At 54.3% G+C, this 23962-nt stretch overlaps 1 protein-coding gene across 6 annotated transcripts; it reads left to right on the top strand.

Annotated features, from left to right (window-relative positions):
- Positions 1-5745: 5745 nt before the first annotated feature.
- On the top strand, positions 5746-23486 carry IMPDH1 (inosine monophosphate dehydrogenase 1). 6 transcript variants are annotated; one of them, XM_019031515.4, is made up of 17 exons: positions 5752-6007; positions 6279-6470; positions 9874-9972; positions 11997-12045; positions 14634-14735; positions 14859-14933; positions 15211-15417; positions 15569-15656; positions 17149-17348; positions 18737-18827; positions 19064-19159; positions 20485-20628; positions 20726-20870; positions 21162-21305; positions 21400-21483; positions 22028-22044; positions 22737-23486. In XM_019031515.4, the coding sequence occupies exons 1-17, from the start codon at positions 5862-5864 to the stop codon at positions 22835-22837; spliced, it is 1980 nt and encodes a 659-aa protein (XP_018887060.2). In that variant the 5' UTR covers positions 5752-5861; the 3' UTR covers positions 22838-23486. The 6 variants fall into 6 exon arrangements, with proteins under 6 accessions (XP_018887061.2, XP_004046212.2, XP_004046215.2 ...); XM_019031516.4 differs by lacking the exon at positions 22028-22044 and having other exon boundaries at positions 5746-6007; XM_019031518.4 differs by lacking the exon at positions 6279-6470.
- The last annotated feature ends 476 nt before the right edge of the window (positions 23487-23962 follow it).

Here is a 23962-nt window from a genome sequence, read left to right as displayed (position 1 = left end):
TTTTTGTCTAGTAGTTCCTCTAGACCAGAACCTCTCAATCTCAGCACTATTGATATTTGGGGCCAAATAATTATTTATTGTGAAAAGCCATTGTAGGATATTTAGCAGCATCCCTGGCCTCTACCCACTAGATGCCATGAATACACCCTTTCTCCCCTTAGTCATAACAATAAACAGTGCCTCTAGACATTGCCAAATGTCCCACAGAGAACTACTGGCTTAGCCATTACTGTAGGTAAAATCCCTTCATATGAAATGCTGAGGCCCTCAGGTTATTCCATCACAATATGATTGCTTTAATGAATAGTTTGCTAGCAAATCTCATTTGTAGCCAACCAGCTCTGGAGATAAGGCAGAGCTGCTCTGTATTGCGTGCCAGGTCTCAGCCACTACTCGAGTACTCTCATTATGTATGTGTGTTCGTTTATGTGTTATATTCTGCCTACCTCCAGGAGCTTTTAAAGTGGCCCCAAAGCATTTCTTTCTCAGAACATCTGGCCCTGTCTGTGTGTTGCCTGGGTGTCTGGGCTGTGTGGAGGGGTGTCCTTCTCTGCCAGAGCGCTTCCCACATTGTCTTCTAGTTGCCTGCTCGTCTCCCAGCCCCCTGGACTTTAAGGCCCATGACAGTAAAAACAATGAACATCTTGCTCACCATTATACTCCCAGCATCTAGTTGGCACATGAGAGGTGCCCAATAAACATTTGTTGAATGGCTATATAATAGAAATTATGTATTGTATTTAGCTGGGGGTCAAAAGTATAGAAGTTAGCTACAGCTTACTTAGTTTACAATAATCATTACTTGTGTTTATTAAGAGCCTACTATGTACCAAGAACTTTACATGTGTTATCTTGTTAATTATAAAACAACCTTATAGACTGTATTAGCTCCATTTGAAAGATGAGGAAACTGTGGCTCAGAGAGAGTTCATGACTTGGGTAATTATATAGTAAGCCCAGATTTGGACCAAGGCCCACCTAATTGCAGAATCTAGCCCTAGTCTGCTTTGATATATGAGGGGTCTTCAAAAAGTTCATGGAAAATGTATATTATGAAGAAAACTATGCCTGGACTTCAATTTTTTTGCAACAAAATACACTCATACTAACTTTTTATAACGTGTCTGAACAGGATCTAGTTTGAGGCACTGCAAAGGATAAGACATCAGTTTGAAAAGAGCTCCTATCGGCCGGGCACAGTGGCTCACGCCTGTAATCCCAGCACTTTGGGAGGCTGAGATGGGCAGCTCATGAGGTCAAGAGATCGAGACCACCCTGGCTAACACGGTGAAACCCCGTCTCTACTAAATATACAAAAAATTAGCCGGGCGTGGTGGCGGGTGCCTGTAGTCCCAGCTACTCAGGAGGCTGAGGCAGGAGGATGGCATGAACCTGGGAGGCGGAGCTTGCAGTGAGCCAAGATTGCACTACTGCACTCCAGCCTGGGTGACAGAGCTACACTGTCTCAAAAAAAAAAAAAAAAAAAAAAAAAGAGCTCCTATCAAAGCAAAGGAATTCTGCTAATATTGAAGCAAGAACAAACATTAAATATATGATGAAGTTTAGGTGGAAGAATGATGAAATTCCTGATGCTTTATACAAAGTTTATGGGGACAATGCTCCAGTGAAATCAGCAGTTTACAAATGGATAACTTGTTTTAAGAAGGGTTAAGATGTTGAAGATGAAACCCAAAGCAGCAGACCATCTACATCAACTTGCAACGAAAAAATTAATCTTGTTTGTGCCACAACTGAAGAGGCTGATGATTAATAGCAAAAACAATAGCCAACATCATAGACATCTCAATTGATTCAGTTTACACAATTCTGACAGAAAAAAATTAAAATTGGGCAAACTTTCCACTCAATGGGTGCCAAAACTCTTCCTCAATGGCAGGTAAGGGATGTGGAAAATCTATTTTTCTCCCATCTAAGTTGAAGTCTGTTGAGTAGGCAAAGGCAGATGGATAGTATCTACCACCTATCTTGCCCTAGCTTGGGAGGTCTGTGCCCAAAGCAGCCACAGATAAGAGCAGAGCTTTCAATGGAAATTTTAAAAACATGCGATCAAGATGCTGAAGCATTTCTTTGAAGACTTGTAATAAGAGATGAAACATAGCTTTCCCAATACAATCCTGAAGACAAAGCACAATCAAAGCAATGGCTACTAAGAGGTGGAAGTGGGTCCAGTTGGACTGGTCAAGAGCAAAGGTTGTGGCAACAGTTAATTGAGATGCACAAGGCATTTTTCTTGCTGACTTTCTGAAGGGCCAAAGAATGATAACATCTGCTTATTGTGAGAGTGTTTTGAGAAAGTTAGCCAAACCTTTAGCAGAAAAATGCCCCAGGGAAAGCTTCAACAGAGAGGGCTCTTCTCCATCACAGGGCTCTTGCTCACTCCTCTCATCAAACAAGGGCAATTTTTCAAGAGTGTTAATGGGAAATCATTAGGCATCCACCTTACAGTCCTAATTTGGCTCATTCTGACTTGGTTTTGTTTCCTAATCTCAACAAAAATCGTGGCTGGGTGCAGTGGCTCACGCCTTTAATCCTAGCACTTTGGGAGGCTGAGGCGGGTAGATTGCCTGAGGTCAGGAGTTCTCGACTAGCCTGGCCAACATGGCAAAACCCTGTCTCTACTGAAAGTACAAAACTAGCTGGGCATGGTGGCTCACACCTGTAATCCCAGCTACTCAGAAGGCTGAGGCACGAAAATCTCTTGAACCCGGGAGGCAGGGGTTGCAGTGAGCCAAAATCGCACCATTGCACTCCAGCCTGGGTGACAGAGTGAGACTATGTCTCAAAAAAAAAAAAAAAAAGACTGCATTGACATGCTTAAATTCCAAAGACTTTAAGTTCTTTAGAGATGGACTAAATGGCTGGTATCATGGCTTACAAATGTGTCTTGAATTTGATGGAACTTATGTTGAAAAGTACAGGCCAGGCGCAGTGGCTCACGCCTGTAATCCTAGCACTTTGGGAAGCCAAGGTGGGCGGATCACGAGGTCAGAAGATCCAGACCGTCCTGGCTAATGCGGTGAAACCCCGTCTCTACTAAAAATACAAAAAAATTAGCCGGGTGTGGTGGCGGGCGCCTGTAGTCCCAGCTACTTGGGAAGTTGAGGTAGGAGAATGGCGTGAACCTGGGAGGTGGAGCTTGCAGTGAGCCGAGATCGCACCACTGCACTCCAGCCTGGGTGACAGAGCAAGACTCCGTCTCAAAAAAAAAAAAAAAGAAAAATACAGTTTATTTTTTCTTCTTATCTTTTAATTCCATTTTTCCATGAATTTTGTTTATTTGTTTGAGACAGTCTTGCTCTGTGGCCCTTTTTTTTTTCAGTACATTGCCTTCATGTGACAACATTGTTCATTGTGTTATAATGCATTTAATTATGTTACAGTTATCTTTCATGTCATTCTTACTGTCCTGGTACTTTATTTGGATTTGGGTTTTCTCCGCAGTTTAACATGTTTACAGACAGTCCTTTAAATTTTAGGCTATAGCTAGTTCTAAGTTTCATCTGTTGAGTAATTGATTGGTTTTGACTAGTTTCTCCTTCAGAGTCTTTATAAACACATATGGGTACCTTATCTGCTTATTTCCAAACAGAAACCTTTGGCTTTAGGGTAGTATTTTTTAAATGGTGAGTCCACAATCTATTGGGCCCCTCACCAAAAAAGGGACAGAATACAAAGTACCAGGGGACACTGAATATAATCAATGAATTAATTTTAGCTTTTTTGTTGTTGTTGAGACAGTCTCACTCTGTCATCCAGGCTAGAGTGCAGTGGCCCGATCTCGCTTCAGTGCAAATCTCGGCCTCCCGGGTTCAAGCTATTCTCATGCCTCAGCCTCCTGAGTAGCTGGGAGTACAGGCATGCACCAACATACCTGGCTATTTTTTTTTTTTTTTTTTTTGAGACAGTCTCACTCTGTCACCAGGCTGGAGTGCAGTGTGCTATCTCGGCTCACTGCAACCTCCGCCCCCCGGGTTCAAGCGGTTCTCCTGCCTCAGCCTCCCAAGTCGCTGGGACTACAGGCGCACACCACCATGCCCAGCTAATTTTTGTGTTTTTAGTAGAGACAAGGTTTCACCATGTTGGCCAGGATGGTCTCAGTCTCTTGACTTCGTGATCCGTCAGCCTCAGCCTCCCAAAGTGCTGGGATTACAGGTGTGAGCCACCATGCCCAGCCTAATTTTGTATTTTTTAGTAGACATGGAGTTTCGCCATGTTGGCTAGGCTGGTCTGGAACTCCTGACCTCAGGTGATCTGACCGCCTCAGCCTCCCGAAGTGTTGAGATTACAGGCATAAGCCACTGCGCCCAACCTAAATTTTAAAAAACTTAAATAAAAAAAGAATCCTGATTCTGGGGAGTGGGTGTGTATGTGCATAGGAAGAGGCACGATGAAGGATAAAGTCCAAGATCTTACTGTTGCATAAATTCAGCTTCCTTTGTGAAATCGTTGCTGAAAGTCTGACCCCTAATACATCTTAGCACTCCTCAATCACGCAGTGTTTACCATTTGTTCCCTCAGACTTGTCAGACAAAAGTCCAGATGCGCCGGGCGCGGTGGCTCACGCCTGTAATCCCAGCACTTTGGGAGGCCAAGGCGGGCGGATCACAAGGTCAGAAGATCGAGACCATCCTGGCTAACACGGTGAAACCCCGTCTGTACTAAAAATACAAAAAATTAGCTGGGCGTGGTGGCGGGCGCCTGTAGTCCCAGCTACTCTGGAGGCTGCGCCAGGAGAATGGCGTGAACCCGGGAGGCGGAGCTTGCAGTGAGCCGAGATCACGCCATTGCACTCCAGCCTGGGCGACAGAGCGAGACTCCGTCTCAAATAAAATAAAAAATAAATAAAATAAAATAAAATAAAATCTCCAGATGCTTCTCGACTTAAAGATGGGGCTACCTCAGGGTAAATCCATCTGTAAGGTTGAAAAATCGTAAGTCGACCATTGTAAGTCGAGGACCATCTGTATATGGCATGACAATTATCAGCTGTTTATTTTCATCTACTTTGTCTCCTGAAATAAATTGCCTGAGGGCAAGGACTCTTACATTTCTTTGCCATTTTTGCTAGGTGTTCAATCACTGTTCACAATGATAACAGTAGGAAAAAGTGCGCCTTCTAGTAAGTGGACAAACAAGTTTGAGTACACTGCTCTGCCCCACTCCCTTGTTACGGGGTAACATAACAAGGTAAAGTACCTCCACAACGAGGCAAGACTAGGTCCTGTTCCTTAATGAGCCCGCAGCCTTGTCTGTTCTGTTCGTTCCCTGGCAGATTACAGGCTGTGGAAATCCCTCTCCCCGCTCTCTAACGTGGAGTCGGCTGAGCACGACTCTCTCGCCCCAGCGCGGGAGGTCTGCGGCCTGCGGGTATGAGGCGCTCCAGGGGACCTGGCATCGTCGGTGTGCAACAGAGGAGCGGACCCGACACGCAAGGAGAAGCCCTGCCTCCGGAGCCCAGCTCCTTTCCTCTTCTGGTTTTCCTCGGAAGGGGCCAGGAGACACTGGAAGGTCCGGACGGCAGGGAAGGGGACGGGGTCCTTTCCAGTCCCACCCGTGTAGGGACAGCTCTTCCCCTCATCCCCCGATGTACCCTCGCTGAATCTGGGATGGGAGAGACGAACCGAGTCTAGGCATCTGCGTAGCAGCGTGGGGGAGAGCGGGGAGCCCAGGGCGGAGCCCAGTCGACTCCCGGATTCCCCTGCCCCGCCCCCGGCACGAGGCCCCGCCCCGGCGGCCCCGCCCCTCCTCGGGACTCGACCGGGCTGCGCTCACTGCCCAGCCGGGGCCTCGGGAGCCTCCAGGCGGAGAGGCTCCCGCCCGCCCTGAGCTGCGGCCTCCGCATGGAGGGGCCACTCACTCCACCACCGCCGCAGGGAGGCGGAGCCGCCGCTGTTCCGGAGCCCGGAGCCCGGCAACACTCGGGACACGAGACGGCGGCGCAGCGGTACAGCGCCCGACTGCTGCAGGCCGGCTACGAGCCCGAGAGGTGACGCCCAGGGCAGAGCGCGCGGGGCGCATCCGGGGCGGGCGGCCGAGGAGGGCGCGGCGGCTCCGGGAACCCGGCGACGCTGCGGGGGAGGGGCAGGCCCCACAAACCCTTCCCCTATTACCGCCTCAGCCTCTAACTTCCCGAAACGCCACGCTCCCGGCTTTGGTTGGGGGATGCAGACGGGCACTGTGCGAAGGGTTAGGTGCTTCGTTGCACTGGGGAGCGGAGGAGAGGGAACAGGTCGTAAAAACCTTCCCTAAAATCTTAGCCCTAGATTGGACCTCGCTACACACCCGACGACACCCCGTTCAGGTGGCTCCAACTCCTGGGGTTCAAACAGTGCTTGCTGGAGTCCTGTCCGACTTGGCTTACCCCTCCTTAGCTGTTTCCTCCTAGAACTATCTTCAGTGGTCTTACTGGCAGGTGTTGGTGTCCAGATGGATCGCCTTCGCAGGGCTAGGTGAGGACACTCTCCCCTCCTCACCATGCACTGAGATCTGATGAGGCTGCCAGTGCAGCTCACCTCAAGGTCTCTCCGAAGACGCAGGCCCCCATGCTGGGGTCTGTAGGGGAATGAGGGACACTGGAGGAAGAGTAGGGTAGTGAGCTGGGCCCCAGGGGGACTGGCTGAAAAGGAGACAGCAGCTAATCTCTGGATTGTATCGCAGCTTGAAATGCAATCCCACTGTCCTTCCGGTCCAGAGGATTTGGACTTCTTTCTCTGCCCATCTGCTGGTGTTCAGCAGCTTGGGGAGGTGACCTGGCAGCTGGGTTAGGTGGGGGTGGTCTGGGGGAATTAGCCCGGCAGCTCTGCCCAGGGGTTGGCCGCTTATGTAAGAACTTTTAACGGCTTAAGGGGCTCCTCGGCAGTGGGGCTGCTGAGTTAGGCCCCCCTGTCCCGGCAGGCTGCCTCTCTAGAATTGACTCAGGCTTAGGCAACTCCCAGCCTTTCTCCTGTCCTAGAAATCCAGCTCCTGGGGTTCAGGCCTCAGGGCGATAGGGAGGGGCCACAGGGGCTGAATGAGCCGGTTGGGGCTTGACAGAGGCAGTGCTTGGTTAGAGTAGGGGTTGCAAACATAATGTTTCAGAGCTCAGGCGGGAGCCATGTGAGTGCATCCTTTCTCCAGATTGCACTTCTGCATCAAGGGGCCATCCCTACCTCCACCCCCAACCCGACCCGCACCCCCCACTTGGGCTCAGGGAGCCTGTGTAAACCTGAGCCCCAGCCAGGTGGTGTAGTGAGATTCAAAAGCTGCTGGCCAGACCTCCACCTGCCTTCGCCAACCTGGAGCTGTGGGAAGAGGACAGGATTCCGTGAGCAGTCCTGGGTTTGAATCCAGTGTTATTGCTCTCTGGCTTGAACTTGGACAGGCTATGCCCCCGTCCCAGCTCAACAGTGCTAATGTTGTTACCTTTTCTACCCTTCCCCCATCTTCCCCTCAAGAGTGTTTTGAAATCTTGTTCCTTCAAATAGCCCCAGGCCTGATAGAGCCCTCGGGGTTCCCTGCCTGGACCTCAGTACCCAGCTGGGCACTGTTGCCCTGCTACCCTGAGGAAGGGGCTTGGACCTGCCTTCCTATCCCCACAGCTGCTAGGTGGGGGTCTCAGGGGACAACAGCCCTTCCTCGGCTTCAGAGGCCAACTGGTTGCCTCGGTGTCTCCTCCCCATGGAGGAAGCAGCTGGGGAAGATCAGGAAGAGGGTGTATGAGAGCGGGGGTTGAGGGTGGATTAGCGGAGTCTCTGGAAAAGCACAGCCTAACCCAGGGCTGAGCCCAGCAGCTTAGAGTGATGAGCCCAACACAGGTCAAAGCGGGAGGTGCGTAGGGGAGCAGGAGAGGGGAGTGGGGCCATGAAGTCTGTAATCACTGGGAAGGTGACCCTCCCCATGCCTCAGCCAGGCAGCCTAAGAAGGCTGGGGCAGATGTCACAGTCAGGTCACCTGAGATGGTAAAATCCAGCTGCTCTCCTGGGCCCCGGCTCTGGTTGAATCCTGAATAGTACTCTAGCCATTCCTAACTCATACTGTAGGGGACAGTGACCCACAGCAGGTCCTTTAGTGACCCAGTAACTCAGAGAGACCACTGGGCTGGTCTCTGCTGTGTGCCAATCTCTGCTCTGTGCCTGCAGTTGGCATGATAGCTCTGTTCTTCTGTGGCCAGAAAGGTACCCCAGAGCAGCTCTGAATGGTCAGGCACTTTCTGTGGCTGGTCTCACTGCTCTGCTCCACGTGGCCAGTGAAAGGTCCTAGTGCTGGTGCTCCTCAGGACGCTCCCCTGGTCCCCCATGTGGCCCGGGCTCCCTGCATGAGCCCATGAATGCTGAAGGTTCAGAGGTGCTTCCCACACATCGCTGGCAATCCGGCCCCAGCCTCCCCTCTGCACACAGATGGAACAGTCTGTGTTTTCCTGGCAGGGTCCCGGGGGCATCAATGGGGGAGGCTGGGCATCCCAGGGAACCTCGTGGCTTGGAGGCCAAGCCTCCCCTGGGCCTAGCTGCCATCACACTGCTGAGAAGTAAATAAACCCAGCCTCCCAGGGCCACAGCCAGCCACCATGCCAGGGAGGGGACTGTGTCCCACACCACCTTATTCTCTTCTCCCCAAGTGAGCTGTGGGAGCCACAGGAGGACACAGGGAGGAGGCTGTGGAGTCTGGGTGGGGGGACCCACTCTTGGTCTGGGAAGAGCACTGGCAGTTCTGGTCCCATAAGAGGGAAGGATCTACCTCCTACCACCCCACCTTTCCCCCATGTGAATCTATCTGTACCCAGTCACTGCCCCCATGTAGAAATCTGGATCTTGCTGGGCACCCAGGGCCACCAACTTCTGCTCTGGGGATTTTTCAGAAGTTCCCTAGCCCCTGTTCTTATTTGTATGCACACTTGTCTAAGCCAGGCTTATGATCCTCCCCCATCTTCCCACCGCAGGACCCTCCCAAATAACAGACCGCTCTCTGAGGTTAAAAGCCTTGGTACCAACACCATTTTCTCAGCCGGAGATAGGGCGGTGAGCCGAAGCACTGGGCCATGAATCAGAAGCAGTACCCCTCCCTTCCTTTCCGAACTATAGATTTTGCCTCTGTCAAGGGAATGGGTACCCAATACTTGTCAATTAATAGATTGTGGAGTTAATGTGCTCATTTATGAAAAATGCTTTGTAAACTGCAGAGGGCCCCAAGGCCACCCAAAGGTCAAGGAGTGTCATTATGAAGAATGCCGGCTCCCTACGATGTCGGGATGGGGCATAGCGATCCAACCTCAAAGTCCTTAGTGCTGGGTAGCTGAGAGCCCAGACCGGTTTCTCAGGGCTCCGGGCCTTGATCAGGGTCCGCGGAAGAGTATTGGGGATTGGGGAACGGCAGAACCGTGTTAGAGGTGCCCTGGGGAGAAGGGCAAGGTGGGTGGCCCCGGCTGGGGGAGAACTCGGGGGTGGGGGGGGTGGGGGGAAGTGGGGCCTCTGCTGGGGGTCCTGGGAGGCTGGATGTAGAGCGGCGGAGGGGGCGTGTCCCGGCCTGACCCGGTCCTCTCCCCCGCAGGCCCCACACCTCCTACCCGGTCCGGGCTTGCGGGGTCGCAGCGCCGCTGCAGGCAGCTGGGGGTGTGCGCGCGGCGCGGCTGAGCCCTTTGTGCGGCGCGGGCGGAGGCGGCGGTTTCCGCGGGAGGGGCGAGAAGGGCGGTAGGGGCGGGAGGAGAGGGCGGCGCCCTGGCCCGCCCCGCCGCTGCCGTAGCCCCCGCCCCCGCCCCCGGCCCGCCCGGCCTGCGGCAGCAGCGTGGCCGCGGCGCGGCGTCAGCAGTAGCAGCAGCAGCGGCGGCAGCGGCGGACGGCCGCGCGGGTGTTTATGTCGGGTCGCGGGGTCTCGCGGCAGCATGGCGGACTACCTGATCAGCGGCGGCACCGGCTACGTGCCCGAGGATGGGCTCACCGCGCAGCAGCTCTTCGCCAGCGCCGACGGCCTCACCTACAAGTAAGCGCCGGGTCTCGTACCCCTAGGTGCGCGCATCCACGCGCCGCGACCCCCGGGCCGGCCCTGCACGTGCGCAGCTCCCCCGGCGTTCCCGGCCCGGTGCGAGTGCCTGCTGTGGGCGCTGGGGGCTGGGCACGGGAAGGAAGGAGGCCCGCGCCGGAGCAGACGGACGTGGCACGGCGACACCGCGGCCCTCAGAGCCCTGACCCGTTTCTGGCCAGATCCGGGTTCGGCCTGTCCCCTTTCTCCTCTCAGGGGCATGGAGGGGCCCTCGGGCGTGTGGGAACTGGAGATGTGGGCGTTATGGGGAGACTTTTCCCAGCCGCTGGTCCAGGACGCCCCCTCCCAGCCTCACCACGAGGGCAGAGGGTCCCTGGAGCCAAGCTTAAGCAGCCGCTTCCGCGTGGCCCCAGGAGAGGCCCAGCCAGGTGGTTGGGGTGGCTTCTTTTCCAACTGTCTAGTCCAGCGCTTTTTCCAGTTGTGTCCCTCCCTGCCCACAGGTTGGTATTGGTGCCCCTTCCAAGGCGCGAATTATTCTGTGACTGCCACCCCTAAGCCCACCCTACATGGGGTTTTGGAGGAGGACACAGACCTACCCGTCTGCCTCTGGCTTCATTTGCCTTTTCCGTGGTCCCTAGGCCACACGTGGTCCCTAGTGCCCTGCCTGCTGCGGGCCTGGCACTAGCTCTGCCTCCTGGCTGCAGGACTGTGCCCCTGCCAGGAAGGAGCATCAGAAGGGGCAGAGTGGGGATGCTGGCCAGTCAAAAGCATCCCTGCCTTGTCTCCTGCCAGCCCTGCCCTGGCTTGTAAGCACTCCTGCTTGGCCAGCAGTTTCCCTAAACACCAGGATACCCAGTCACTCCTGAGGAGTGTCTCCTCCTGCCTGCCCGTAGGCGACGGGTGTATAGAATACCTAGAAAATGCTATGAGGCCCAGACTCCAGCATTTCTTCTGTGGTCTCTTTGCTATACAGAAGAAGGGCTGCCAAAGGCTGGGAGCAGCCGAAATTCTTTGTTTCTTTGGTGGTCTTTGGTGATGAGATTGAGAGCCCACCTTTGATACAGTTGTCATTGAAGTCTTCTAGGAGAACACCCTAGGGGAATGCCTAGGAGTTTCTCTAGGCCTTAGGGCAGATTAATGACCCACCCCCCTCCACCCTGTGGCTTTTCCTTCCTGCGCTAGGGATGCCTGCTGCTTTGCTTAGCTCAGTTCATAGTGTTCCTGAAGTGTGGGGTATTTGCTTTTGGGTGTGTCTCTCAAGGCCTGCTGTGATTTTAGCAGGTTGGGGCCCCTGAGCTGTGACCCTGCACCTAGATGTACCCATGCAGGCCTGCACTTCCCTTCCGGGGTTTGCTGTGACTGTGGCCCACCCTAGTGTTGGTAGCTGCCATGCTTTGGCTGGGGCCCCAGTGTCCTGGTCCCACCTCTAAGGCCTCTTTCCTCCCCTTTCCCGTCCTGGCCATTTCTGTTCTGCTCTGTCAGAACATGCCCTGCACTCAGCCCCCTGGGGTCCCTCCATGCTGTTCCCAGCCCTGTGTGACTTAGCAGCCCAGGCACCGGGGCGTGCGGCCTGTCCTGTGCTGGGTCATGTTCATGCTGTGTTGAGCGCCACAAAATTGTTCTCAGGTTTGTTCCGAGTGTTTACTTATTTTCTCTCCCCATCAAGATTTGGAAGTTTTCAAAGGCAGGCACTGTGTCTGCTGTGTGTGGCGATATGGGAACTTCTGTGTCGCTTGACAAACTCTGAGACTTAAAGGCAATGGATATTTTGGGCCTATTACCTTGATGGTACCCCAGCAGACCTTTCGCTGTCTTTGGCTCTAGCTCTCCGGGCTGGAGTTTGCCAGACTCTAGTGGGGTACACGAGGTGGGAACTGCCCTGATGGGGCAGTAGGGATGGGGGGCTGTAGCCTCTGCTCCTCTAGGCTTTTCTGTACCCCCCTGCTGCCTCCTCTGGCATGGCAGGCTCTGCCCCTTTGGGGCACCCCTCCCCACTAATAACACTCACTTCTCTGTCTTCACAGCGACTTCCTGATTCTCCCAGGATTCATAGACTTCATAGCTGATGAGGTGGTGAGTACCTCTTCCTTTGACAAGGGGAGGGGGCTGTGTATGTGGTGGAAGAGGCTGACTTCTTGCTCAGGGGCAGGGCATGGAGAGATGGAGAGACTTTTCTTGGGAATGGGTGGATAGGATATAGTCCTTTTTTTTTTTGGAGACAGAGTCTTGCTCTGTCACCCAGGCTGGAGTGCAGTGGTGTGATCTCAGCTCACCGCAGCCTCCACCTCCCAGATTCAAGTGATTCTCCTGCCTCAGCCTCCTGAGTAACTGGGATTACAGGCACATGCCAAAACCCCCTGATAATTTTTGTATTTTTAGTGGAGACGGGGTTTCACCATGTTGGCCAGGCTGGTCTCAAACTCCTGAGCTCAAGTGATCTGCCCGCCTCAGCCTCCGAAGACGCTGTGATTACAGGGGTGATTCCACCCAGCTGGTATGGGTGGATATAGCCTTTATTGTTGCCAGAGAAACAGGCAGAGATCAAAGGGTTTTACCTGATGGGGCAGAGGCAGCTATGGGAACACAGGAGTGTCCTGAGTGAGGCCTGGCCCAGGGCTGGGTGGCTCTCTGTCAGTGACAGAGCCTGTGGGCAGGTTCAGAAGAGGCCTGGGAAGGGGTGGGCTTGGGAGTGGGAACGGTGGGCTTGGGAGTGGCTGCCTTATTGTAGAGACCATAAGGATTGGATTTTGTCTGGAATGCTGAACAAGGACATGATAGAAGCCAGTAAAATTATGGAGATTTGAAACCGGTAGACAGACTTGTTCACTGATCCACAATGTACAAGAACTGGCAAGAGGGTTTAAAAGAGTTACATTTTGGATAAATACAAGGAAATGCAGTGCCTTGCTTTCCCAGAGGGGCTCATCAATGAGCCGAATCAATGAACAATTAACATATGATAAACTCAGAGAAGCCAAGGTGGGTAGTGATGATGGTGTAAGTCATTTCAAGAAAAAGTGCCATGATTCAATGATGAATTCATATACATTAAAAAAAAAACATTTCTTTTCTGTTGCTATTATTATTGCTATTTATTCTGGTCTGATTCTCATGAAAGGCCAGAGGGCCTGAGTGTGCCTGGATCACTTACATGTGAGGGAAGTTCACATCCAGCCGGTGTTTAGCCAGAGCTGACCCAGACAGATTTTCAGGGGGAAATTTGAATGATTCTGGTTGTTTCCCTTATGACAACAACCAGGAAGCCTGCTTGGTGCAGCTGTTCAGTTTAACAAAGTTTACTGGCCAGTGTGGCTTTGTGTCAGACCCTGGGCTGGCTGCTAGGAAGGGAGGGATTGAAAAGACCCCTACCAGCTGGGCGTGGTGGCTCATGCCTGTAATCCCAGCATTTTGGGAGGCTGAGGCAGGAGGATCACCTGAGGTCAGGAGTTTGAGACCAGCCTGGCCAACATGGTGAAACCCCATCTCTACTAAAAATGCAAAAATTAGCTGGGCATTGTGGCGGGCATCTGTAATCCCAGCTACTCGGGAGGCTGAGGCAGGAGAATCACTTGAATCTGGGAGGCGGAGGTTGCAGCGAGTCGGGATTGCACCACTGTACTCTAGCCTGGGTGACAGAATGAGACTCCATCAGAGAGAGAAAAAAAAAACAAAACCCTGCCTGGCCGGCAAGGATCTCCTTGTCCTGTGGCTTCTGTCAGGAAGGCTGTGGCCCTTCTGTGGCATGACAAAAGAGGAGAAGATGGTGTTTTCTAGATCATGGGGCCAGAGGTCTGAACCAGGGTTAGTGATGGGTTTCAGGGACTTTGAATCTAAAAAAATTACATATCAAAGTCTGCACAAATGTCTTGGGGACTGGGATCCACTACTGTTGGCCTGACCCTCAGAGGGGTATGTGCTCTGGCCTTTCCTCCATGGGCAGGTGGCTTTTAAATGGATACTTGGAATCCTGACCACTCTCCTGAGCTCCAGACCATTCGTTGCTTGCTTTCCTGGATGCCTAAAAGACTCTTTTCCATGCCTACCCCCACCTCAGCCCTTGTCACCCAGAATCCATTCTCCATCTTGGAGCCTGAGTGACGTTTTTGAAACATAAATCAGATCATTTCTCTGTCAAGACCCTCCAGTGGCTTCTCTCCGAATCAAATCTGAGCTTCTGTCCGTGGTCTTCACGGCCATACATGCTGCCCCTGCCTTCCTCCTGCCTCTCCCTTCCCTCCACTCCCCTGGCCTTCTTTTTCTTTCTTAAGTGTGCCTCCGAAAGAACTGGACCCTGAGGCGGGTTTGCACTCAATCCCTCAGCCGAGAGTGACAGCCCCTCTGACTTCTACTTAATCGGCTCCCACTGGTCACCTCCCAGGAAAGAGGCTTTCCCCAGTCACCTTGTTGCCAGTGGTCGCTTGGCCTTTTTGTTTTTCTCTGCAGCCTTCATCCTGACTGAAGTCATCTCGAGCATGTGTCCTGTGTCTGTCATCTTTCTTTCCAAGTAGAACATAAGCTCCATTAGATGAGCTGGGAACTCATCCACCTTGTTCACTGCCGTGTCCCCAGGGCCTGCCCTGGTGCCGGTGCATGTAGGAGCTCAGTGAGTGAGTGTCCAGTGGGTGATAAACTCTTTACGTGGGCTGTGCCTCCATCCTCAGGACCTGACCTCAGCCCTGACCCGGAAGATCACGCTGAAGACGCCGCTGATCTCCTCCCCCATGGACACTGTGACAGAGGCTGACATGGCCATTGCCATGGCTGTGAGTTACGCACCTGCATGGGGACTCCAGGGCACACAGGAACTGACCATGGTGGGCTGTGCTGAGGGGCAGGGCTGAGGAGGGATGGGCCCCGGCTCTGACCACACTTCCCTTCTACATCAGCTGATGGGAGGTATTGGTTTCATTCACCACAACTGCACCCCAGAGTTCCAGGCCAACGAGGTGCGGAAGGTCAAGGCAAGTACCAGGCCTGTCCCCAGCAAGATGCCACCTGGCAGTCCCCACCTCAGAGGCCCTCCCAGCCTCCCCTGCCAGCCCTGCACTGCTACACTTCCTGCGTGTCCTTCCTCTCAGTGGAGCCTTGGGGCCGAGCCCTCATTTTCCCACTGGCTCCTCATCCCACTGAGGGTCCTGGCTTCTCTGCAGCACAGCTGCATCCTCTGTTCCCTGTGGCCAGCCTGGACATCATCCCTGGCTTTCTTCCAGCCTTTTCCTCCCCCATCTCTGCCCGCAGAAGTTTGAACAGGGCTTCATCACGGACCCCGTGGTGCTGAGCCCCTCACACACTGTGGGCGATGTGCTGGAGGCCAAGATGCGGCATGGCTTCTCTGGCATCCCCATCACTGAGACGGGCACCATGGGCAGCAAGCTGGTGGGCATCGTCACCTCCCGAGACATCGACTTTCTTGCTGAGAAGGACCACACCACCCTCCTCAGTGAGGTACCTGCAGGGCAGGGGAAGCAGGGCTGGGTGTAGAGAGGACCCTCACGCTGGGGCCTCAGACTGGTGCCTGTGACCAGGGACCAGAGGGAGGCCTGGCTCCTTCTCTCTTCACCTGCCAACCTGCAGGCAAATGTTCCTGGCCCCACAGGTGATGACGCCAAGGATTGAACTGGTGGTGGCTCCAGCAGGTGTGACGTTGAAAGAGGCAAATGAGATCCTGCAGCGTAGCAAGAAAGGTACCAGGGAGCTAGTTGAAAACTCAACCCCCAGCCTGACTCCCTGTCCACAGTCCCGTTGTTCCTTCACAGCCTCACAGGTTATCCCAGCAACCAGACTGAGCCCTGGGGAAGGTTCGAATAACCTCAGGCAGGCCAGAGCACAACTCCTGCCATCCTTCTCTTAGCTTAGGGAAGCTTGCCCCTAATGCAGCATCTTCATAGTATGTTTCCCAAAACTAGTCGTATGAGATGCTCATCAGAAAAAAATCCTGAGCAATAACTCCTTTCTCTATCCCCTATCTTGCATAAAGAATTGCACATTCACTTATTAAAGGCTCTCAGAAGTCCTGCAGTTAAATTTATTTGACACTAGAGCTGTTTCTATAATATTTACCAGCTAGAAACAACTTTAGCTTTTTTTTTTTTTTGAGACAGAGTCTCACTTTCTCACCCAGGCTGGAGTGCAGTGGCGCAATGTCAGCTCACTGCAACCCTTGCCTCCTGGGTTCAAGCAATTCTCATGCCTCAGCCTTCTGAGTAGCTAGGATTACAGGCATGTGCTACTATACCAGCTAATTTTTTTTTTTTTTTGTATTTTTAGTAGAGATGGGGTTTCACCATGTTGGCCAGGCTGGTCTTGAACTCCTGGCCTCAAGTGATCTGCCCTCCTGGGCCTCCCAAAATGCTGGGATTACAGGCGTGAACCACCATGCCCTGCCACAACTGTGGCTTCTATTTATTTATTTTTGAGACAGAGTCTTGCTCTCTCATCCAGGCTGGAGTGCAGTGGTGTGATCTTGGCTCACTGCAATCTCTGCCTCCTGGGTTCAAGCAAGTCTCCTACCTCGGCCTCCCGAGTAGTTGGGACAACAGGCACACACCAACACACCCAGGTAATTTTTTTGTATTTTTAGTAGAGATGGGGTTTCACCATATTGGCCGGGCTGTTCTTGAACTCCTGGCCTCAAGTGATCTACCTGCCTCGGCCTTCCAAAGTGAGGAAGCTGTGAGCCACCACACCCGGCCAACTTTCGCTTGTTAGAAAAAAAAAGGAAAAATTAAATATTCACCAGGTCCCTGTTGGCTATACTGGGAAATGCTTCCCTGGTCCATACTGGAGGGTTCTTTGGTGTTTGTATTGGACAGGGCACATGCTTCTCCCTGCAGGACAGCATCACTCCTGGCTAGGAGATTTCGGCCACTGTGGCCCAGCAGGTGAAAGGCTGCCAGTGCTCAGGGGCTGCCCGTCCCAGGCCACGGGGATGCCCATCCACAGACCCCCAGGAACCTGCTGGGCTGAAAGGTTTCTTTGCTCCCTGTTCCTTGGGAAGAGGGCTAGGTCCCTAGGAACACTTCCTGGGCGGGGGGGGGGGGTGCTGTCACCTAGTGGCTGACTGGGGTACTTCAGTGGAATTTCTGGAGTGGTCCACTTTCATCTTCACCCTCCTAAACATCTCCCAAACTTCTCCCCACCAAGCCTGCTTCATTTCACCCCTGCATTCCTTGTCAGGGAAGCTGCCTATCGTCAATGATCGCGATGAGCTGGTGGCCATCATCGCCCGCACCGACCTGAAGAAGAACCGAGACTACCCTCTGGCCTCCAAGGATTCCCAGAAGCAGCTGCTCTGTGGGGCAGCTGTGGGCACCCGTGAGGATGACAAATACCGTCTGGACCTGCTCACCCAGGCGGGCGTCGACGTCATAGTCTTGGTAAGGCCCCCGCCTGAGTGGTGGGGGAGATGGATGAGTGGTTCAGCAGAGTGGAGGTTTATGAGGACCCAGGTTCACCTCTGATTAAGCCTGTACCCCTCCCTTGCTACTCTTCCTCTCTCTTTCTGAGTGCTCCCTGGTGTCAGAATTAGGAGGGTGACAGCAGGATTGCCTGGGCTCAGAGGTTCAAAGTCACAGTGAGCTAGGATCGTGCCACTGCACTCCAGCCCTGGGGACAGAACGAGACCCTTTCTCAAAAAACAAACAATGGTTTGTGTCATCTGAGATACAAAGAAAGAAAACAAACAAGTTAAAATTCTCCAGTGGCACAGCCATAAGAAAGAATGAAATCCTGTCCTTTGTAGCAACATGGACAGAGCTAGAAGCTATTATCCTTAGTGAACTAACTCCAAAGCAGAAAACCAAATACTGCATGCCCTCACTTATAAGTAGGAGCTAAACAGAGAGTACACATGTTCATAAAGATGGAAATAATAGACGCTGGGGACTCCAAAATGGGAGAGGGTGGGAGGGGAACGAAGGATGAAAAATTGCCTATCAGACACAGTTTTCGATATGTGGGTATTAGGTACACTTGAAGCCCAGTTCTCACCAGTATGCAGTATTCCATTTAAGCAACAAGCACATGTACCCACTGAATCCTTAAAAAAAAAAATTGACAAATTGTTGCAAGCAACAATTGCAAATCAAGACTCTCCCCCACCCCCCCGATAAAGGGAGGTAGAATAAGGATAAAGGCTTATTGATCCCTTGTGAGTGATCTGGACCATACATCTAGATTTATCTGTATTCTGTGACTAGGAGGAAGAGAAATTAGGAAGGTCACTGGCACCCTCTCAACAGCTCACAACAGACTGCAAAGGCCTCTGAGGGCCTTCTTGGCTCATAAGTTGACCCTGATAATTTAGCTAACGTTTACTGAGAACCGCCTGTTTGCCAGGCACTGCGTCAAGACCTTAATGTATATCAGTCCATTGAGGAACAATCGCCATTCCATTTTCAGATGAAGAAACAGGCTTAAAGAAGTTAAGTCATTTCATTTGGTTAGTGAGTTGGTGGGAACAGGATACGGCTCCAGGCAGTGTCTCCTTGCTTTAAGGACCAGTCTGTACAACGGATAGGAAAGGCCTTATGTACTCTAAGACTGCATTAGTTGTGGTTAACCTTTCAGGGAAGCAGTCCCCTTTGAGAATTGACTGAAAGTTGTCAAGTGAATTTCCAGAAAAAAAAAAAAAAAACAACCAGAAGGAAAGAGCATTCTCATAACAGTTTTCATAGGATTTGAGGGGTTCATCCACTCAGGCTCTCCCTCCTGCCTTGAGAATCCTCAGCTGTCTAAGCCCAAGCTCTTCCGTCCTTTCTCACAGGACTCGTCCCAAGGGAATTCGGTGTATCAGATCGCCATGGTGCATTACATCAAACAGAAGTACCCCCACCTCCAGGTGATTGGGGGGAACGGTGAGTGCGGGGTCGCCTCCCACCCGCCTGCTCCTGCCCCTCCAATGAGTAACCCTTTTCTGTCCTTCAGCATCCCTAGGTGATGGTATGGCTCCTGGCATGGGTGGCAGGGAGCATGATGGGCTTTGGTCACTGTAGGGGGGTTGGGGGGTGCTAGACTGGGGTCCCAAGAGGCTGTTGGGCAGGCAGGGGCATCCCATCCTCACACTGTTCCTCTGCCCCATCCCCACCCCCAGTGGTGACAGCAGCCCAGGCCAAGAACCTGATTGATGCTGGTGTGGACGGGCTGCGCGTGGGCATGGGCTGCGGCTCCATCTGCATCACCCAGGAAGGTGGGTGTCAGGAGGTGAGCGAGTGCCCACTGGCCCGGGGGCCTCGCCTTTGTTCCCCAGATGTATATCAAGTACTCTCTCTGCCAGGCCCTGTTCTGCCATGGTAGGCTCCGGGGTGACCCAGGCATGGGCCCCACCCCATCGGGCCCACTGACTTAGGGGAAGGCAGGTGTAAGCAGGGTGCAGGAGCTGCAGCCTGCTTCTCAGAGTGCGGTCAAGGGAGCTCTGCCTGGGGCTTGGGGCCTGGGGCTGGTGTGACTGTCCATGGGGCTTGTTGGAACCTCAGGGTTTGGATTTGATTTGTGACAAGGCAGATATTTAAGACACAGAGACGACATGTCCCTGAATATATAAGGATATATTATACACCTGCTTCACCATGTGGTTGGGCGTGGGGAGTTCCACCCAGTTACAAAGCCCTTTTGCAGGGTGGGTTCCTGAACATGAAGTGGGAAGGGGGGAGCCTGACATGTGTCCCCCATGTGGTTATTGAGGAGGTGCTCCCTGGAGGCTGGTATCTGACTTGTGGGGTGGCTGCCTGGAAGACTTGGGTCCTCACTTGGCCTGAAGAGATGTACCCGGCCCCTCCTGTGAGGGCAATTTCTCCAAAACACTGAGTGATGCATTTGGCCTTTCCTACCCCAAACAGCTCCCCCTTTTGGTCCTCAGAGCCTCTGCTATTTAGGTTTGTGCCCTTCGCCTTAGGTGGCCACCATGGTGAAATGAGGGCCCTCTCTCACCCACTTAACAAATATTCATTAGGCACCTACTTGTCTCAGGCACTGTTCAAAGCTTTGAGGTAGAGTAGGGACAAAACAAATGAGAGGCGCCATCTCTGGTTTATCCAGCTTTGCATCCGTCCCTAGACAGGTGTGGTTCCTTGTAGTCCCCACCTAAAACCTAACACTGAAGGACCTTGGACACTTAGACTTGAAGAAATGCAAACCAGTATCCCAAAGGGGACCATAGTACCTAACCCTGGTAACGGTTTTTGCAAACAAAAGCCTTGAAGGGGAACTTGTGCCTTGAGAGCAGGTGAGGCTGGGGCCACCTGTCTGGGGGCATTGGGCTCTGAAGGCCGCTTCTGGTTCCCCCATCAGAATCCCCTGTCATGCTCTTAGGGGTGGGGTGGCCCAGATCCCTAGAGTGACACTCATCCTGGTGGTATTTGCCAGCACCTATGTTATGCCTCAGACACACCATCCAGCCCTGTCCCTTTTCCTGAGTAGAGGTAGTGCACAGGAGGAAGAGCTGGGCTGGCCCCATGCCAGGCCCCGGAGTTGCTGTTGACTCTTCTCTGCCTTGTGCACCCCACCCTCCCCCAGTGATGGCCTGTGGTCGGCCCCAGGGCACTGCTGTGTACAAGGTGGCTGAGTATGCCCGGCGCTTTGGTGTGCCCATCATAGCCGATGGCGGCATCCAGACCGTGGGACACGTGGTCAAGGCCCTGGCCCTTGGAGCTTCCACAGGTGAGGGGAGAATGTGCTGGGGATTGGGCAGGCGAGGGCTGGAAGCTGGGGGGGTGGCACTAGTGGGCTGGAGGCACTAATCCCTTGCCCACTGTAGTGATGATGGGCTCCCTGCTGGCCGCCACTACGGAGGCCCCTGGCGAGTACTTCTTCTCAGACGGGGTGCGGCTCAAGAAGTACCGGGGCATGGGCTCACTGGATGCCATGGAGAAGAGCAGCAGCAGCCAGAAACGATACTTCAGGTTCCCTGACCCTGGGCCCCACCTGGGCAGATCAGCCCACAACCCTTCAGGGCCCGCTCATGCTACCGACTTCCCCAGATGGCAGCCAGTCCCCATATGGTGGTTCTGAAAACTGAGGCACAGGGCTTAAGTAGCAGACCCAGGATCTGTCCCTGGGCCATCTGACTCAGAGCCCAGCGAGGGGTGGCCTGGGGGACCTTTCTGGGCGGTATCCCGTTTTTGCCCTTAAGAGGTGGGGTGGGGTCCTCTGAGCTTCAAGCTGCTGGGCTCAGTCTTCCACCCTCCACGCAGCGAGGGGGATAAAGTGAAGATCGCACAGGGTGTCTCGGGCTCCATCCAGGACAAAGGATCCATTCAGAAGTTCGTGCCCTACCTCATAGCAGGCATCCAACACGGCTGCCAGGATATCGGGGCCCGCAGCCTGTCTGTCCTTCGGTGAGTGCTGAGACTGGGGGTGGCTCCTGCTTCCTTTCTCTCGCTCTTCTCCACCCTTGGTGGCCCTGATCTGCTCCACCTACCTTCCTCCTAGGTCCATGATGTACTCAGGAGAGCTCAAGTTTGAGAAGCGGACCATGTCGGCCCAGATTGAGGGTGGTGTCCATGGCCTGCACTCGTAAGTGTGGTGGCCTCCTTGCTGTCACTTAGAGGCAGTGGGTTGGGCAGGTGGGGCCAGGGTTCTGAGGCCAAGCTGAGGTTCCAGGGACCCCATGGACCACCTGCAGCAGGGACAGATGCTGCTGCAGGATGGCCCCTCACCCTCTCTTCCGGGGCCCAGCCCCCTGTTCCTTGTCCTTTAGTCCCCATGCAAGCAGATCCTCCCCTCCCCTCCCCTCGGGCCTCTCCCGAGCAGGGCACAGGAGGTGTGGCCAGTCACTGCACCTGGACTCCCAGCCCTTGCTTGCTCAGGAAGCTTGGTGGCTGGTGGCAGGGGCTGTGGTGGCACCAGGCAGCCAGGCAGAAGATGCGGGTGTGACCCCTCTGGCGGGGACAAGGGCAGAGAGACGGACGCCAGGGCCAGCGCTGGGGCAACCGTGGGCGGGAGCAGTGCTCGTTGGCAGCAGTAGTTGCAGGCATGTGCCCCATCCTGGTCAGGAGCCCTGTCCCCAGGCATCAGCGGGCGTCTAACCTGTGTCTCTTTCCGCCCCACCCTTCCGTAGCTATACCTTTCTGCCGTGTAAGTAACTGCGCTGCCCGGGCCAAGCGTAGAGTAGAGCAGGGGCAGTCTGGGTGGGACCTGGGCTGGAGGTGGGGGTGGGTATTGGGTGGGGGTGGGAGGGTGCTGGGGTGTAACCATGAGATGTGGACCTTGGGTTTGGGCCCCCCGGCCCCCTAACTCCAACACCATGATGGAGGAAACCAGCAGTGTCCCCTCATCCAGCTGAAACACATATCCCTTTCTGGCTGCAGAGAGATGCCCGTGACCTCAGGCCTAAGGCTGCCCCATTTTAGACTGGACCCAGTGATCACAAGCAGCCTAGGCCACTGTGCCTGCAGGGCTGGGGCTGGGTGCGGACATGGGCAGCAGAGGTTCGGCTCCAGGTTGGAGTTTGCTCCATGAGGATGGGCCATGCCTGCCTGAGCTGTCCCTCCACCCTGGGCACTGAGGACATCCACTCAGATGTGGCGATGGCCCAAAGGAGCATGGCCATCTTTGCACCCAGCATGGTTCTTCAGGGAACGCTGGCCTGGGGGAGGACAGAGGCCTAGGGCCTGCTCCAGGCCCTCCTCCTGCCCCCTACGGCTGAGATCCCAGGGCTTCTCAGCTCTCTGTTCTCTCCTACATCTGGGGGCCCTGGGGAAAGGGTTTTGGGAAGGAGCAGGGTCCACACACCCACTCTTGTTCCCCCTCTTGCCTTGTCCCCACAGTTACGAAAAGCGGCTGTACTGAGGACAGTGGTGGAGGCCGAGGTGGTGGAGGGGATGCACCCCAGTGTCCACTTTCGGGCACAGCCTCCCTCCATAACTGATGGTCCACAGATTTGCACTACGGGTTCTCCAGCTCCTTTCCAGGGAGAGAGGAGGGGAGGTCCTGAGGGGACTGCTGCCCCTCACTCGGCATCCCCTGCAGAGTCAGGACTGCTCCCTGGGCCAGGCTGTCCTGGGAGCCCCCACCGAGCCCAGCCAGCCAGGCTCTCAGGCCCTGCGCCTGCCTCAGGTCTTTCTTGCTGCAGCCTGCTCCAGCCTGGCCCCCACCCCAGGGGCAGGCGGCCCCTCCTGGCTTCTCCTGTAGGGCACCTCCCTGCCCCTAGCCCCCCAGGAAATGGTGCTCTCCTGGCCCTGCCTCTGGCCCTTCCCGGGCCGCTGCCCCTCAGCCATGTGGCACTTCTGAGCTCCTGATCTAGGCCAAGGGGAGGTCTCTGCCCCCTTCCCCGGCCCTGGGCTACCCTTGGGTCCTGCTCCTCAGGCCGCTCCCCTGTCCCTGGCCATGGGTAGGAGACTGCCCTGGTCATGGCCGCCTGCCTGTCATTCCTGACTCACCACCGTCCCCAGGTGAACCATTCCTCCCCTCTCCTCAGCTGCAGTCGAAGGCTTTAACTTTGCACACTTGGGATCACAGTTGCGTCATTGTGTATTAAATACTTGGAATAAATCAAGCAGGTCTCAACGCCTCCACCATCCTGTCTGTATGCCCTGTCCATTGGGTGGCTGGAGCCCCATCAGAGTTGGGCTGGGGGGTATGGCACCAGGCCCTGCCTCCCCAGGAAGGTTTGAGGGTGTTGCGGTACTGGGGATGGGGTGGGGGTGTGCTGGTGCAGGTGGGCCCCATGTCAGGAGGTCTCCCAGGCTTCACCTACTGCAAGCCGCTCAGCAACTCCTGCAGCCAGGCAGCATTGTTGAGGGGTCATCAAGGCTGTAGAATTCCAGCATCGGGGCCTCACACCCAGCTGCCGGAAAACGCCCTCCGCAGCCTCATCATGCCACATGGTGCAGCCAGGGCACAGGTGGAAGTACAGCATGGCCAGCGCCTGTGGTCTCATCTGCCGAAACACACCTGTAGGTACAAAGCAGAGTGGGTCAGCTCCCACTGTTCGTATGTGGCTCAGGACCCGCCTCCCAGCCTCAACCCCGGCTGGTGGAGACAGTACTGTCAC

Source organism: Gorilla gorilla, chromosome 6 (genome assembly GCF_029281585.2).
Source record: "Gorilla gorilla gorilla isolate KB3781 chromosome 6, NHGRI_mGorGor1-v2.1_pri, whole genome shotgun sequence".
Classification (NCBI taxonomy): Eukaryota; Metazoa; Chordata; class Mammalia; order Primates; family Hominidae; genus Gorilla; species Gorilla gorilla.
The sequence above is the reverse complement of the archived record's forward strand: the minus strand, read 5'-3'. Positions and strand labels throughout refer to the sequence as shown.

Excerpts from the sequence above, each read along its gene's own strand:
- IMPDH1 (XM_019031515.4), top strand. The coding sequence starts at position 5,862 with ATGGAGGGGCCACTCACTCCACCACCGCCGCAGGGAGGCGGAGCCGCC. Across the intron at positions 6,008-6,278 it reads GCCGGCTACGAGCCCGAGAG|CCCTAGATTGGACCTCGCTA; the intron begins GTGACGCCCAGG and ends CTAAAATCTTAG. Across the intron at positions 15,418-15,568 it reads ACACCACCCTCCTCAGTGAG|GTGATGACGCCAAGGATTGA; the intron begins GTACCTGCAGGG and ends CTGGCCCCACAG.